Source organism: Oreochromis niloticus, linkage group LG20 (assembly GCF_001858045.2).
Source record: "Oreochromis niloticus isolate F11D_XX linkage group LG20, O_niloticus_UMD_NMBU, whole genome shotgun sequence".
Classification (NCBI taxonomy): Eukaryota; Metazoa; Chordata; class Actinopteri; order Cichliformes; family Cichlidae; genus Oreochromis; species Oreochromis niloticus.
The window spans coordinates 8662714-8676350 of record NC_031984.2 but is presented as its reverse complement, the minus strand read 5'-3'; the positions used below and the strand labels follow the sequence as shown (position 1 = coordinate 8676350).

Below are 13637 nucleotides of genomic sequence, written 5' to 3'. Positions count from 1 at the left end.
AAAACACCCACACAGAAAAGCTGAATCCACCAACTGCGCTCAGTTCACTGTCGATTTTAATCACAACACTGGTTATCGTAAACCATGTCGAGAATGAACTACAGTGATTTTAAATCATAACTGAATCAGAAGACATTACATTTGTTTCTGTTTTTTTATTTCTTAACAAAGGTCTTGTATTGTAAAATTGTGCTCCACTTGATTATCATTGCTTCAAATAGCTCTTTAAGGCAGAATAATATGGATAACTTGAGTTCCAAAACGCTGTGGCTTACAGAAGACTAATTAAAGTAACTAAAATCACTGAACCTAAACTGCGAGTGATTTCATACCCTACTTTGACACCTCTGAGTGTGAGCTCAAGGATGATGGTTTTTTAAAGAGCGGACAACAAATCATAATTTACACAAGTGCCTGAAAACAGACACATTCAACTGTTACTCTGTGCTCACATTTCATCGGGCTTCTGAACAAATTGGTACAAAACTATATAATCTTCTCATTTCAATTCAATTTTATTTATACATCGCCAAATCACAACAACAGTCGCCTTTATATTGTAAGGTTTCCTTACAATAATACATACAGAGAAAAACCTAACAATCATAATCATTTGTTACTCACAATCCAGAGAGGCACTAACACCCACTGTGAAACACAATGAGAGATTTCAAAAATGCATCCTTACTAAATAAGACTGATCTACAAAACAAGTGATTTGTCTCAGATCAGATATATACTGGCCAATACCATCACACACATTATTTCCTCCACCAGCCTCTTTGGGTTTAAAGTCTGCTGCACTATGCTTGTGATCAAACTCAGCGCTGACTCTGACATTATCTTGCCTTTAAGTTGAAGCAGAACGTGCAGCAATTTTACCCACTAGATGGCAGGAAAGGTTTAGAAGCCTCTCTAAGGGTAAATTCACACTACATGAGGCAGAAAACTGCTGGGGATTTAGTATTTCACCTTGAGTCCTTATGCCACGTAAGATGTTCTAAAGACACCTGCTGTGACATCACTAATTCATCACCATTACAGTCCAGTGTGGATTTACTTACTATTTAAACCATAATGCCTCTTAAAACAGAGGCAAATGCATATAATAACCCAATAAAAAAAATAATCACACATTGATGAAATACGGGAATCTATCGCATCATATAGTCTTGAAGCTTAAATAAAAGCCTCTAACTTACAAGAGTTCTGGTCAGTTTCATTTTAAGTTATTTAAAACAAATATTCAAACAGCAAATCAAAATTGTGAAGGACACTACAATCATATTAAAGTATTATATTTTCCCTAATCACTGGATTTAAGACCTCCCCATAAATGGTAATGATCTCAATCCAAAAACAAACGTCAAAAAATATAATTTTACTCAAAATGGGTCTTAGTACTGGATGAATTAAAATGACTCTGTTATAAAGTACAGATACAGAGAGGGCATGAAATTCTGAATCTCAATGAGATATTACTTTTGATTCATGGATTAGAGCACATACCTACATAATTGTTACTGTTTCAGTAGCCATTTCTTTAACTACACTCAACACTATGAAATAAATATTATTAAGTCATTTGCGATAAACCACAACAAGTTAGAAGTAAGAAAATATTGGAAATATATATATTTTTAAAAATAATATTTAGAATCGTACTGTAGAAGTGCCTGCTGCCATGTGCTCCCAATACTGACCAAGATTGGATTAATACTGAAGAAGGGGGTTTAATAGATGACAGGATGAAGGTTAATCCTCACCAGTAACATAAAATGCCTTGTTCATCATTCTGACTGATTTTAGGTTCCCCCAGAGGTGTCATCTCAAAAAAAACAACAAAACAAAACAATAAGCAGAGTGTATGCATGTGATGCATGAATTAGCTTGAATGCTCCACGGCAGTAAGGCGCAGCAGCAATCTGTAAGCCTTGGTTCACCTGGACGGGCTGAGGTAAACCTGTTTGGGAGTGTTTTTAAGCGTGCCAGCATCCCTTTTACACTTTACTGCTCCATAGCGATGTTGGGAACAAAATGTAGGAGACAGACCACAGCAGGTAGTACATACACGCAGGAGGGAAGGAAGAGCAGAACAACATGATGATTCCTGAAAATAAAAACACAAAAAAGAAATTGAATGTCTGCGCGAAATGAAGGTGATGCACTCATTATCTGGGCTTCAATGTCTTTTTTCCCAACACTAGATGCTTTGATCTGCAGCCAGCATGCCATCTTTATCACAGCACAAAAATATTTGAATGTGGAACAGCTTGGCATTTTTTCCAAAAAGTAGCTTCAATGAATTTAAATTCAAATTTTGACACAAAACGATTTAAATTCACATTTTGACTGGGGTTAAAGGATACGTTGTATCATTTGTTTCCTTGTGGTTTGACAAAACTGTTAAACCTATTAGTTTAGAATTAATAAACACATGCAGTAAGTGGCTCAAACTTCATTAAAAATAAATAACAGTAAAAACATTGATTTGTTTTGGCAGTTCTGGTTAAGATTCTCAGATTCTTAAAAATGACTTTACCTCCAGCGTAGACTACTTTCTTCCAGGCCTGCGACTCCAGCACTCTGTCGTGAGGGTAAAAGTTCTGGCTGATCATGAAGAGGATCATGGCAACTGCAATGACTCGGAGCAATGCCATGCTTCCCCCTGACAGCAAAGAGGCACTGGCCAGGATGGCCGACGAGTAAATACAGGGCAGACCACGATACATGAAAGGGATCCCTATGAGGAAAAACAACACAAACTATGTCCTTACTTTGATAATTGATGATTGAAATTAAAGACTACAATTTTTTTAACTTACCACTGGAGAAGAAACAGAGGCGGACAAAGACAGACAGGACGTAACACATGCACAGGATGTTATCGAGCAGATCAGATGTTCTCAGGAGCAACGACGTCGCAATCCCAAAGGTCGTGAAGTCAGCAAAATCGTCTAGCTTTGCACCTGAACATGAAAAAGGAAGGTTTGATTTGTTTACTGCTGATAGCTGTACTAATAAGCTTTAGAAAGGCTTGTGTCACACTGCTTCTATTAGCATAGCACATTAATCGTGAAAGCCACAGTAGGTGTATAATGTCTCTTCTGCACTGGTCTTTGCCAGTGTCACTGTCATGTGACAGTCGTGCGGTGAACGTGCAAAAATTTCTCAAGTGGAAATGTCAGTGTCAGCCCAACAGGCAGGCATTCTATAAACAACATTCTCCACTGCCTTATCTCTTTATCCCTCAGGAGCACGTAGCATGTTTTCAGCGGATGAGGATGAGGCGATTCGGGCCACGGCACAGATGAACGAGGTGGAATTCCACAGTCCAGGGTCAACAATTTTAGCAATTTCAGATATGCCGAGAACCCAAAGCAACAGGATAAAATAGACAATTGGGCCATGATCCCGTGGAATTAGGCTGCTTAATCAGAAAGTTATTGTTCATTTGACAAAATACGTGGGGGGCACAACAACACCCACCTGCAAAGTCATGCAGAAAAGGCCTGTCGAGACACAAAGCCCCTGAAATGTGCAGCCAACAATGTATTGTGATGCACCTGAAAACTATTTCAAAAATTGGGAATTTGCAGACTGGAAGCAATGTTAAAGCTATTTATATTTTCCCTTTTACTATGTAAGGCATTGGGCTCTTTTGTAAACAAGCCACAAATATAGTCCTTAAAGCGTAAATATGCAAGTATTTAAATATGCAGTCATCTTGGGGGTATGTCTAGAACACAGAAATAACTTAAAAGAAGTTGACTTGATGAATCTCAAATAACACTACATAAATTATTCATGACTCTTCTGTTGGAAACATAAGCAGAGTTTTCAATAGCAAAGGTTCCTTTTACTGGATCTCTTTGTGTGGCCAAATTAAAAAAGCTCAGACAAAAAGATTGTGCAGCAAGCCCTGCCAACACCACAGTGGAAGTTTATCTTTGGTAAGTGCTATTGACCACAACACTCCACTTACCCAGTGCAGAGCATGCATTGAGTTGCCTGGCAACTGCTCCATCTGCCAAATCCAGGAGGTAGCCAATCAGAACGAGCCAACACGCAGCGTGATGGTGCCTGAACAAAACCAGTCAGTGTTAGGTTTAACAATTGAATAAAAGGGTTAAATGTCTGCAAGTTCAAAAGTTGTGACAATGTTAGAAAAGTCTCTTTTTTTATGTACAGCGGACAGCCATTTTTGGGAAAGCAAATTGTGCCTTTAAACTAAACTTAGAGCGGCTCGTAAAGACGAATCTGTTATAAATATTGTGATTTTCCTTGATGGGCTAAACACAGGATGTTAAGAACATTGGATGAATGTGTTTGAAAACGTAACAATAAAACCATAATAATAATAATAATAATAATAATAATAATAACAATAATTGAAAACACTTATGTGTTTGCTAAATTATAGCTCAGCTTCTGAAATACTACTTTTATTTTTTCTGTTGTATTTTCTGATTTATTCCTGGGTTTTGTGAAATTTTGATTGATTTTATTGCGTTGTGTTTAATGACTAAAGTTTGGTTATTGATGCACTACTCACAACATCATTAATTTCCACACTCATTCAAATAATGATTCCTCCTTACAAACTCCGTCCATCCAGCAGCTGACTAGTAAAATCCATTACTCCTGTATTTACTCACCCATTAAGGCTGCTGAGAATCGAGGCCATGCCCATGACCATGTTGGCAACTGACAGTGCATTAGCTGCATTTTTACGCGCAAACTCCTTGATCTGAAGTTCTGTGGCCCGATCGCTCAGAAAGAGTTTTTTGGTGCACTGAAAGAAACCTGAGACCAAACGATAACAGCAGTTAGTATTTTCCTGTTAGGTCAATAATCTCTGCTGAGGTTTTAGGAAAACAAAAGCTAAAGCCCTACTGACAGATGACCACACCAGATGGCATGTTGATGCACGTGTCTGAATTGGTATAGTTTACTAATCATATTTTGGGATTTAGACAAACTTTAGTTCGAGCACAAGAAAAAAAAAAGTAACAATTCTGAAAGGTAATCTTAAACCTTAAGTATACCATCCATTACTCAAAAGAAAAGAAGTATTTACACACTTTATCATGGAAATCATAATGCAGGTCTTTTAATTTTGTTTTTTAAAGGAAAATATTACTCCCTCCTCTTATGTAAAAGGAAATGGCACTTACCAAGATGCATGATTATTGGCTGGAGACCAACCTTACGATACATTCATCCATTTTCAGATCACTACAATGCATTTGTTACTGTACAATAAGTCAGGCGTGTGCAGCCTACCGCATGCAACATTAAGGACTGCCTCATTATCTGCTTATTACATTATCATTTATATAAATGAATCAAACATATTACACATGTTTAACTGTAGCAAAACACTGTCCAAAATCACATGCAATAACCTCTAACATCAAAGATAGTATTTGAAAAATAAATAAGTCAATAGCATACAAAATCTGAACAGGATGAATGTAAGTGTTAAAACTCAAAAGTGAAATCTTATCATGGATCAAAAACACACAAATACTGGTGTGGGGAACAAGTATGGATACTTAGGGGACTACTACATACAGCCTTGGCTACAGTGAGAGTGAGCTGGACCTACTGCGTTGACACATACGAGACAAGAGATCAATTAGCCTGTTAACTCTGATCAAAACATACTGACCTTACCCAAGGACATGGCAGCAGCATTCACACAGCTTAAATCCTATTAATAACACAGCAGCCCAGGCTTTAATGGAGACTGTGTCATTAAAATTAACCTGTAGCCCACCTGGTTTCCTTGTTTTATTTTATTATAGTGTCAATATTAATAGTTTATTAATAGATTCTATTAGTTTGTATGGCTAGGAAAGCAGTATATAAATGCTATATAAATTCACTATTTATACATAATGTTTATTATGGTTGTAATTCAGTTACATGGTTCTTTTTCTTTTCCTGTATTTTGTTTGATACAGCGAGTCAGTTCTCAGACCTTTAAGCCGTTTTAAGGACTTTAAATATGGTCTGTTAAAATAAGGAACAAGTTTAACAGTGTTTATAGTTTTCAGGTCTGGGACAGTTTAGTTCAGCTGCAACCATTAAACAATCTGGACAAAGGGGATGAAGCTTGTAAAAAAAATGCTGATTTTGAAATTAAATAACCTTTTTCATCAAATATAAACAACTTTAAATGAGCATTTCCTGTTTATTCAGGATGTAAAATTTAAAGCGCTGACCTGACCGCATTCAAAGAAAATACAAACAAAAATATAAGACAGAAGGATGTTTCAAATACTGTTTCAAAGCAATGTATACATTAATAATATTGATAATATAAGCCCCTGCAGTTCAACAATTGGAAATAAACTGCATTTTATGACAAACAAGCTTGCAGTATTAAGACTACATTCACTATGTCAGTCAGCAAGATGGAATGACTGCTGACACGACCTCTCTCCAGCCCAAAAACTCCCCCCCAAAAACAAAAACTGACCCCGCAAATTAATTTTCTATCTGCCTCCTCTTTTGTAAGCTTTTTTAAAAATATTTTTAAATCAAGTCACAGTGCTGTCCAAGACAATATGCACAGATAATGACCTGCAAAGCTTCAATATTTTTAACCCTTCAAGTGTTTTTCACCCTGAACTTCCTGTGATTCCAAAGCCAGGCGAATTCAAGAGACTCTTCATCTGAAAGAAAACAGCGTATGAGACACAGCAGAAAGCCAACAGTAACTTGCACTTTAACTTGACAGCATGCTTTTTACTTTTCATTCTGAACTTTAGCCTAGATTGCAATCTGGCATTTAAATTACTATCTAAATCTTTTTTATAGGAAAAACAAAGCACATCAGTTAATGCAGGTAACATTCTGCATTAAATCGGGAAATCATGGAATTCCCAAGCTTCCCATATAATCCAGTTGGTTAACTTTTGTCACCGTAAGCACCATTAGAGAACCACGCATGCAGCTTAAACTAGCTAAAAGATCTTACTGGCAAGTTTTAATCTAACCACTCAATTCACTCTCTTGGTCACTAATAAAAAAGAGGATAAAGCCAGAGCCAGAGATGCACTGTCAATTTCAAACAGGTCTCTATTTCTGGGTTGCAAAGCATGATGGGAAGACCTGTGTTATGTAATACCCTGTGTTTCCTGGTAACAACTAAAAAGACCAAATGGAAAACAGGGAAAACTCCGAGCTCAGGATTCACAAAGGGGGATAATCTTAAGTGAATGCACTGGACAATTTAAACTATATACTTTTTAGATTGAATGTGTTCTGAAATGTTGACATATAGTAAAAAATTATATGGTGATGAATTTACAATTAATGCATAAATGATGCACAGCTGTTAAAGAAGGTTAACTGGACATACTGAATATGGTGTGGTGCTGAAGGAAGCATTATAATTAGTATATGTACAAATTATAGTCAGTATACAATAATGAATAATAATATTGAAGTTGTAACATGAGAAGAAATTTCTCCTATAAAAAGTGTTGTTCATGCTGTGTATGTTTATAAAGCTTTCAACTTCAACAACTGCAGTACTTAATTTTGTCCAAACATCATCATATTTGTTTTCCTGCCCAAGTTGATCCCAGTACACCTCAGCTTCCATCCCTGACACCCGTGCCGAGGTGTACAGTCATCCAGATTAAGAGAAGAGAGTGAGAAAGGGAACCTACCAGAGGAGGACGTCAGGAGGACCATGATCATGTCTGGCTCAAAGTGCAACAACTGAAAGACAAATTAAAATAAGAGTATTTTTATTACATATACAGTACTGTTCCGGATATATACATCCTTATTTCTAATTGCAGATATACTGGGACTATTTGAGAATTGAGATTAGAAACGATCTTCATAAACATCCCAAAGATCCTAAACAAAAGACAACCATGCAATATCCCTTTCTTAAATCCTCCTGTCTGTTCTTTACCAAGTCTAACTAACAGGACCTTTCAGGATTGTCACGCTACAACGGAATCTTCGGGGAATAAAACAATGTTTTGCATGCATGCGCAAAAGTTATACTTTCCGCCGTACTCCTCCGCGATTGCATAAAACCCTAAATAGATGACACTGACAATCTGCGCTCGAAACCACCTGCTGGTTCATCCTTCACATCTGCTCAGCGGGAACCTTAATGCGCAACGCTTTAGCCTAAGAATCAGACTGATTCTGCAGGGTCAGACAGCCTCATCCTTCAGGACAAACACATCCCCGAAGACTTGAGAATAAAATATACGACGATCTTAAATGTGTAGAGGTGTTTGAGCCCCCAGCCCAGCATCGATGTACCGAGGTTTAAGCAAGATGTGCAACTGCGTCACAACCAGCTGGACAAAAGTCCAGCGAGCCTAAAATATTGGTATAAAATGCACTTGTTTCATCTAAATTTCATATAAAATGCGTCTCATCTTACCTTCGAAGGAGCTCCACTGATTACTTAGTGTATACAAATCAAAGGATGGAGAAACGCACGCACTGGGATCCTATAATCTTATTTTTCCTCGTTATGTTTTTTATTCTGTTTTTCAGCAGATCAATTTGAAAATGAATTTAAAGCCTGAGTTTAATGTTGCCACGCCCTCAGTCTCACAGTCGTCACACAACCGGTTACCTGTCAACTTCCCAGCTATTTTTTCAGCGGGTCCTTTTAAAGTCCAAGGATAAGTCCGCTGGAACATTCCACCGGAAATGACGCCCCTGTTGTTTCTGGATTTTTCTGAAAAAATGTTGCTCAACTCTGTTGACGGTTACCGCTAAAGTGGAAGTGACATTGAGGAAAAAACACTTAGTATTATTATTATTTTTTATTCATTTGCATGCTAATACGACGTGCGAACACAAGTTAATATGTAGCAATATGGAAACCTCAGTGATTAGAAGGCAATCAATATTTCAGTGACGCAAAGCTGTGGATCATTGAAGCATCTTTCAAATATGCAACACTGTTTATCATCTAAATATTTTTGTTTGTTTGATGACTTTAAGTGGCTGCTTTTATGTTAGCAACACGTTTGCATATTAACCTCTTAAGCCCCAACTACTTAACATTTCTGAGGCATTAAGCTGTCAGAATGAAAAATAAATTATGAAACACAGGTAATTTTTGTTGGCATTAAAATCAATTAAACTAATGCACACGTCCATTTATGCGCTTATGAAATCACCACAAGTCAAAAATCTTAACAGACAATAACATTGAGTCAAATTAGGATTTAGAAAGTGGTGTGCTTTCTGACTTTTTGTCTTTGCTAACTGCCTCCGCTTAGCATTTTTTATTCTTTTCACTGGTAAAGAAAACTCAAAGTCAAAAATCATTGTTGGTCTTACAGGTGCCTTTTAAAAACCCAAAGCTCAGACAGACTATTTACTTAACCCTAAACTGAATAAGTAATAAAATAAAAAAATATGCTTTTTTTTACTTGTGTGTTCGTGTTTTTATTATTATAATTCTCAGGTTGGTTATAGTGTAGGACTACTACTGCAACACATGATATAGTCATTATAGAGTGACATATGTTGAGTGACAAAATGTTAACAAGTGACTCTAAATGTACAAGCTCTACCTTTTTCTCAAGAAGTCCATGTACATTAATTCAGTTTACTTAACAAACTCACTTAAGCACAGATTAATGAAGCATTCACTACTGTGTGTGTGTGTGTGTGTGTGTGTAATACAAGTGTAAATAGACAAATGGTTGGGATTTAATGTTTGGGTTGGACATGGAGTTCAAATTTTTTTACAACCCCTACAAATAGAGAACACATGAGCCGTGCGATGTTACACATACCTTCTGTTGCTGTTACCAATATAAAGTTCAATGAATACTGTGACTGTAAAGAACACAACTCGAGACATTTTTATTTTGTTTTGTCAACAAATCCTCACCCTTTAAAATGGAATACATCTAAGTGAATAAGCTGATGCTTACAGTAACCACAGCTTTTCCTTGGTTTTCTTCCATTAACCACACGCTTGCATACATGTTAGGGGGCAGAGTCCACATTTGGAAAAGTACTTACAGTTAGGTGCACATGACTTGTGAGACAAACAATATCACTACCAACTGTTTATAGATGAAACTTTCCATAGTGTGTCTGCAGTGACGTACAAGTTGTAGCTTTTCATTTTGTATAGATATATTATAAAATATTCAAATATTTTATAATACAAGCATCCACTGGAAGAAGGACTGATTTACCATATTGTTATTAGATTTATTGTAAAAAGAATAAGTTTTTGGACAATGGTCTATTTTTTTTTTAATCATTTTGCCTCTGTTCACCAGTGGATTTTAATAAATAGAACCATTAAGATGTGGTTGAAGTACCAAAGTTTGAGCTTTAATGCAAGGGCTGTTACAGTAATATTGCATTAAGTGCATTAACACTAACACTTCATAGACACTTCACTGTACTTATCGAAACTTCGACACTTATGCACTCCATATTAAACATAAATGCCATTTTGCACAATATTCATTTGCTGACTTCTGTATTTCTGCATTCTGTATTGTTCTGTTCATATATTTATTCTTATATTTACATATTTCTTATTCTTACATTTTGTGTTGTTTTTTAGGTTTGTTGTATGTTGCTTGTGAAGCTTGCACACAAGAATTTCACTCACATGTACTGTACCAGTGTACCAGTAATGTGATGTGACAATAAAAGTGATTTGATTTGAACTGTTCAGGTTTTACAGCTATTTTTTTTAAAATTAGAGGCTCCAGAGTAGTTGGACAATTGACTGGCGAGCACTTTCATGGTCAGGCATAAGTTGGGCTAAAAAAAAGCAAAATAAACAAAATTAAGGAAAAAAATAATGTAGGAGTGGTCAAATCAGAAACCTAGTTCATTCTTAATAAGAAGAAATACAATGTTTTCAGATTTGTTTTCCATAATTAATATAACCTAATCAAAACATCTAGCCAAGTCTAGAATATTCTTGAGGAGATATGCTCATCATGGTAAGACTCTTCATTCAAGAGATGTCAGTATGCATGTAAACACAATTCATTCACAGTAAGGTGCAAACCACTTGTTATGCTCAACTACATGGGTTTTGTTGTTTTTAAGAAAACAACTTACACAAAAAAGCAAAAAAGTTTTGGATGGATGAAAACAAAGAATAACTTAACGTAACTTTCACATTATCTGTCAAACATGGTGAAATAATATTACAGCTTGATTGTTGAGTCCAACCTCCTCAAGAATGTTCTTGACTTGACATTGTGAATAGGTTTTTATTATTTCAGGAAAAACTTCAGCAAATTCTGTGTGTTCCTTCCTTTTAAGAATGAGCTAGATTATTTGTCCATGCCTAAACTTTTTTTCTGTCACTCTGATGGGTTTATTTAGGTTTTTCAGCCTCCTTCATTTGCACCTGGCCATAAAACTGCTTGTCAGTCAACCGTCCAATGACTTTTGATCCTCTGCAGATATATAAAAAAAGTCTTTAATTCCTGAACAGTTAATACCATACTTGTAAAAGCCCTTCGATTAAAGCTCAAAGTCTGCTCTTCAGTCACAGTCAGTTCACTGTGGCGGTGAAAGGAGGCAAAATTGTTAAAATAGGTCTGACCTGAATTGTATTCCTTATTTTTTTGAGTTTATTATTAGAACTAATAATATACACATTGAGAAGCTACAGTTTGTTTGTCACTCCCTTTGCTTCATAGTCACTGAATAATCTGTTTTATGTTTTCATGTCACTGCAGAAACACTTTAGAAAGTTTGATCTATAAACATTTGGCATTGATGTAGTTTGTCTCACAACTCACATTTGAAAAATGTCAGCCTTCATGTGTTCAGAGATACCACAGACATGGGGAGCAGATGTGGCTGTGATATAGCATCTTCAAGCAGGAAGATTGTCCATATCAAATCACTATGTCTTGCAACAATAAACAGCCTTTGGGATATGACTCAAACAGACTTTTACATCATAGAGGGACACATGTATATTATTCAAATTTTCTTCACTGGTTTTCTTGACAGATATGAGATTATGAACTTGTTAGGGAAGAGAAAGCAAATTTGTAAAGCTCACACTGGTGATGCTAAAAAACAAAGCTGAAAAAACATGATAACTGAAACATGAACAAGATTTTTCCAGATTTTTACTAGTTGTGAGTTTCCATTTCACTGGCTGAAACACTTTCATTACCCTCATCTCATTGGTTATTACTGTTCATCAGCTGTGTTCTTTCTCTGAGTTTATACAAATAAAACTACATTTAAGGAAGAACACAGTTTAAGTTAAGGGCATCACAAACATGTTCATAAGAGTGTACTAAGTTAAAATATTGGATGGAGTTTTGATGCTGATGATGTTTTTAGTGTTTGTTTGTTTGTATCATATGTACATGCTGTTACACTTTGTTGCTTTTAGTGAAGTGGAATTAAATGCAGAACAAATAAAAAGACTAGAAACAGATATATTAAGAGTTCCATCACAGCAAACACAGAAGATATCTATCCATCCATTATCCATGTACACGCTTCACGTTTAGGGCCACTGGGAGCAGACAGCTGTCCCATCATGCATTTGTTACACCCTGGACAAATAGCCACTCTCTGACACATTTTTAATAAAAACAAACAAACACGTATATCACTTAATACGAAGGTAAAAACAAACAACTGGAGCTATTAACCCCATTTTCCAATCCTCAGAAGTTCCTTTACTCCAATCTGCATTTACACAACAAAACCCACAGGTGGCATCATAACTACAGAAAAGTCTATAGACTGGAATTATTTAGAACATTTTACTACTCACAGAACAAATAGCTTTACTCTACTAAGCCTTCTATAACGTGTGTGTGTGTGTGTGTGTTTGTTTTTCAATAATTTCACTTCACTTTTCTTTCTAGAAATTATCCTCATTTCCTTGCACTGTTGTTGAATATAAAGCCAAATATCCACCTATACTTGTTTTTTTTTATTTGTTTTAAGGATGCATTTATAGTTGACAAGTACACACTGCTGTTGCTTCAACCTCACTGCTTTGCAACACAAAGTCTCTCCGTGTGTGTGTGTGTTTGTGTATGTGTGTGCACTCCAGTTTGCTCTTCTAAGGAAACCAGAGCTCTCAGAAAACTTGAACACACAATCTTAATCACTGCACAACCAGTTAAAGATATGTTTATTCACCCTCCCACTTGAGACATTTTAAAAACTATTTTATTTTAAGTTATTTAACAGAAGGATTTTGACAGTAGTTGGCTAAAGGACAATCAATGTTTGGTATAGTCTGAACTTCTGGACTGACGTACACGCTCCTCAAGTCCTGCCATCTCAGGTTAGTTGGTGTTCTGCATGCCCCTGTTTGGTGACAACCTCATCAAAAAAGACTCTGCAGGCTGAAGAAGCAAGTGATGTGATTTGTAGCTTCATTTGTCAGCAGATTCTTGCAAAAAGTAAAGGAATATTTAAATTTTATTCCCAGCATTTCTGTGTGAGGATTTTTGCATTTTTTCCTGTCCCTATATCATTTATCAGTTATACTTTCCTCCCACAGTTTAAAGGCATTCTTATTATGCTCAATTCCACTTTACCATCAGTTTTTGGTCAAACATCCTATCAGCAGGTTTGAAACCTGGGGTATTTAAGTCAACTAGTGT

At 36.2% G+C, this 13637-nt stretch overlaps 1 protein-coding gene across 2 annotated transcripts; it reads right to left on the bottom strand.

The window, feature by feature from the left end:
• Positions 1-48: 48 nt before the first annotated feature.
• On the bottom strand, positions 49-8657 carry LOC100710458 (transmembrane protein 269). 2 transcript variants are annotated; one of them, XM_005448417.4, is made up of 7 exons: positions 8426-8657; positions 7686-7737; positions 4659-4806; positions 3986-4083; positions 2826-2969; positions 2543-2743; positions 49-2110 (listed from the first exon to the last, which is right to left on the bottom strand). In XM_005448417.4, the coding sequence occupies exons 2-7, from the start codon at positions 7714-7716 to the stop codon at positions 2001-2003; spliced, it is 732 nt and encodes a 243-aa protein (XP_005448474.1). In that variant the 5' UTR covers positions 7717-7737; positions 8426-8657; the 3' UTR covers positions 49-2000. The 2 variants fall into 2 exon arrangements, with proteins under 2 accessions (XP_005448474.1, XP_025757167.1); XM_025901382.1 differs by lacking the exon at positions 8426-8657 and adding an exon at positions 8107-8133.
• Positions 8658-13637: the final 4980 nt, after the last annotated feature.

Coding starts and splice junctions, on each gene's coding strand:
- LOC100710458 (XM_025901382.1), bottom strand. Junction 4,807..7,685: donor CCTCCTGACGTCCTCCTCTG/GTAGGTTCCCTT, acceptor GTTTGGTCTCAG/GTTTCTTTCAGTGCACCAAA. Junction 2,744..2,825: donor CCTCTGTTTCTTCTCCAGTG/GTAAGTTAAAAA, acceptor TTTTCCTCATAG/GGATCCCTTTCATGTATCGT.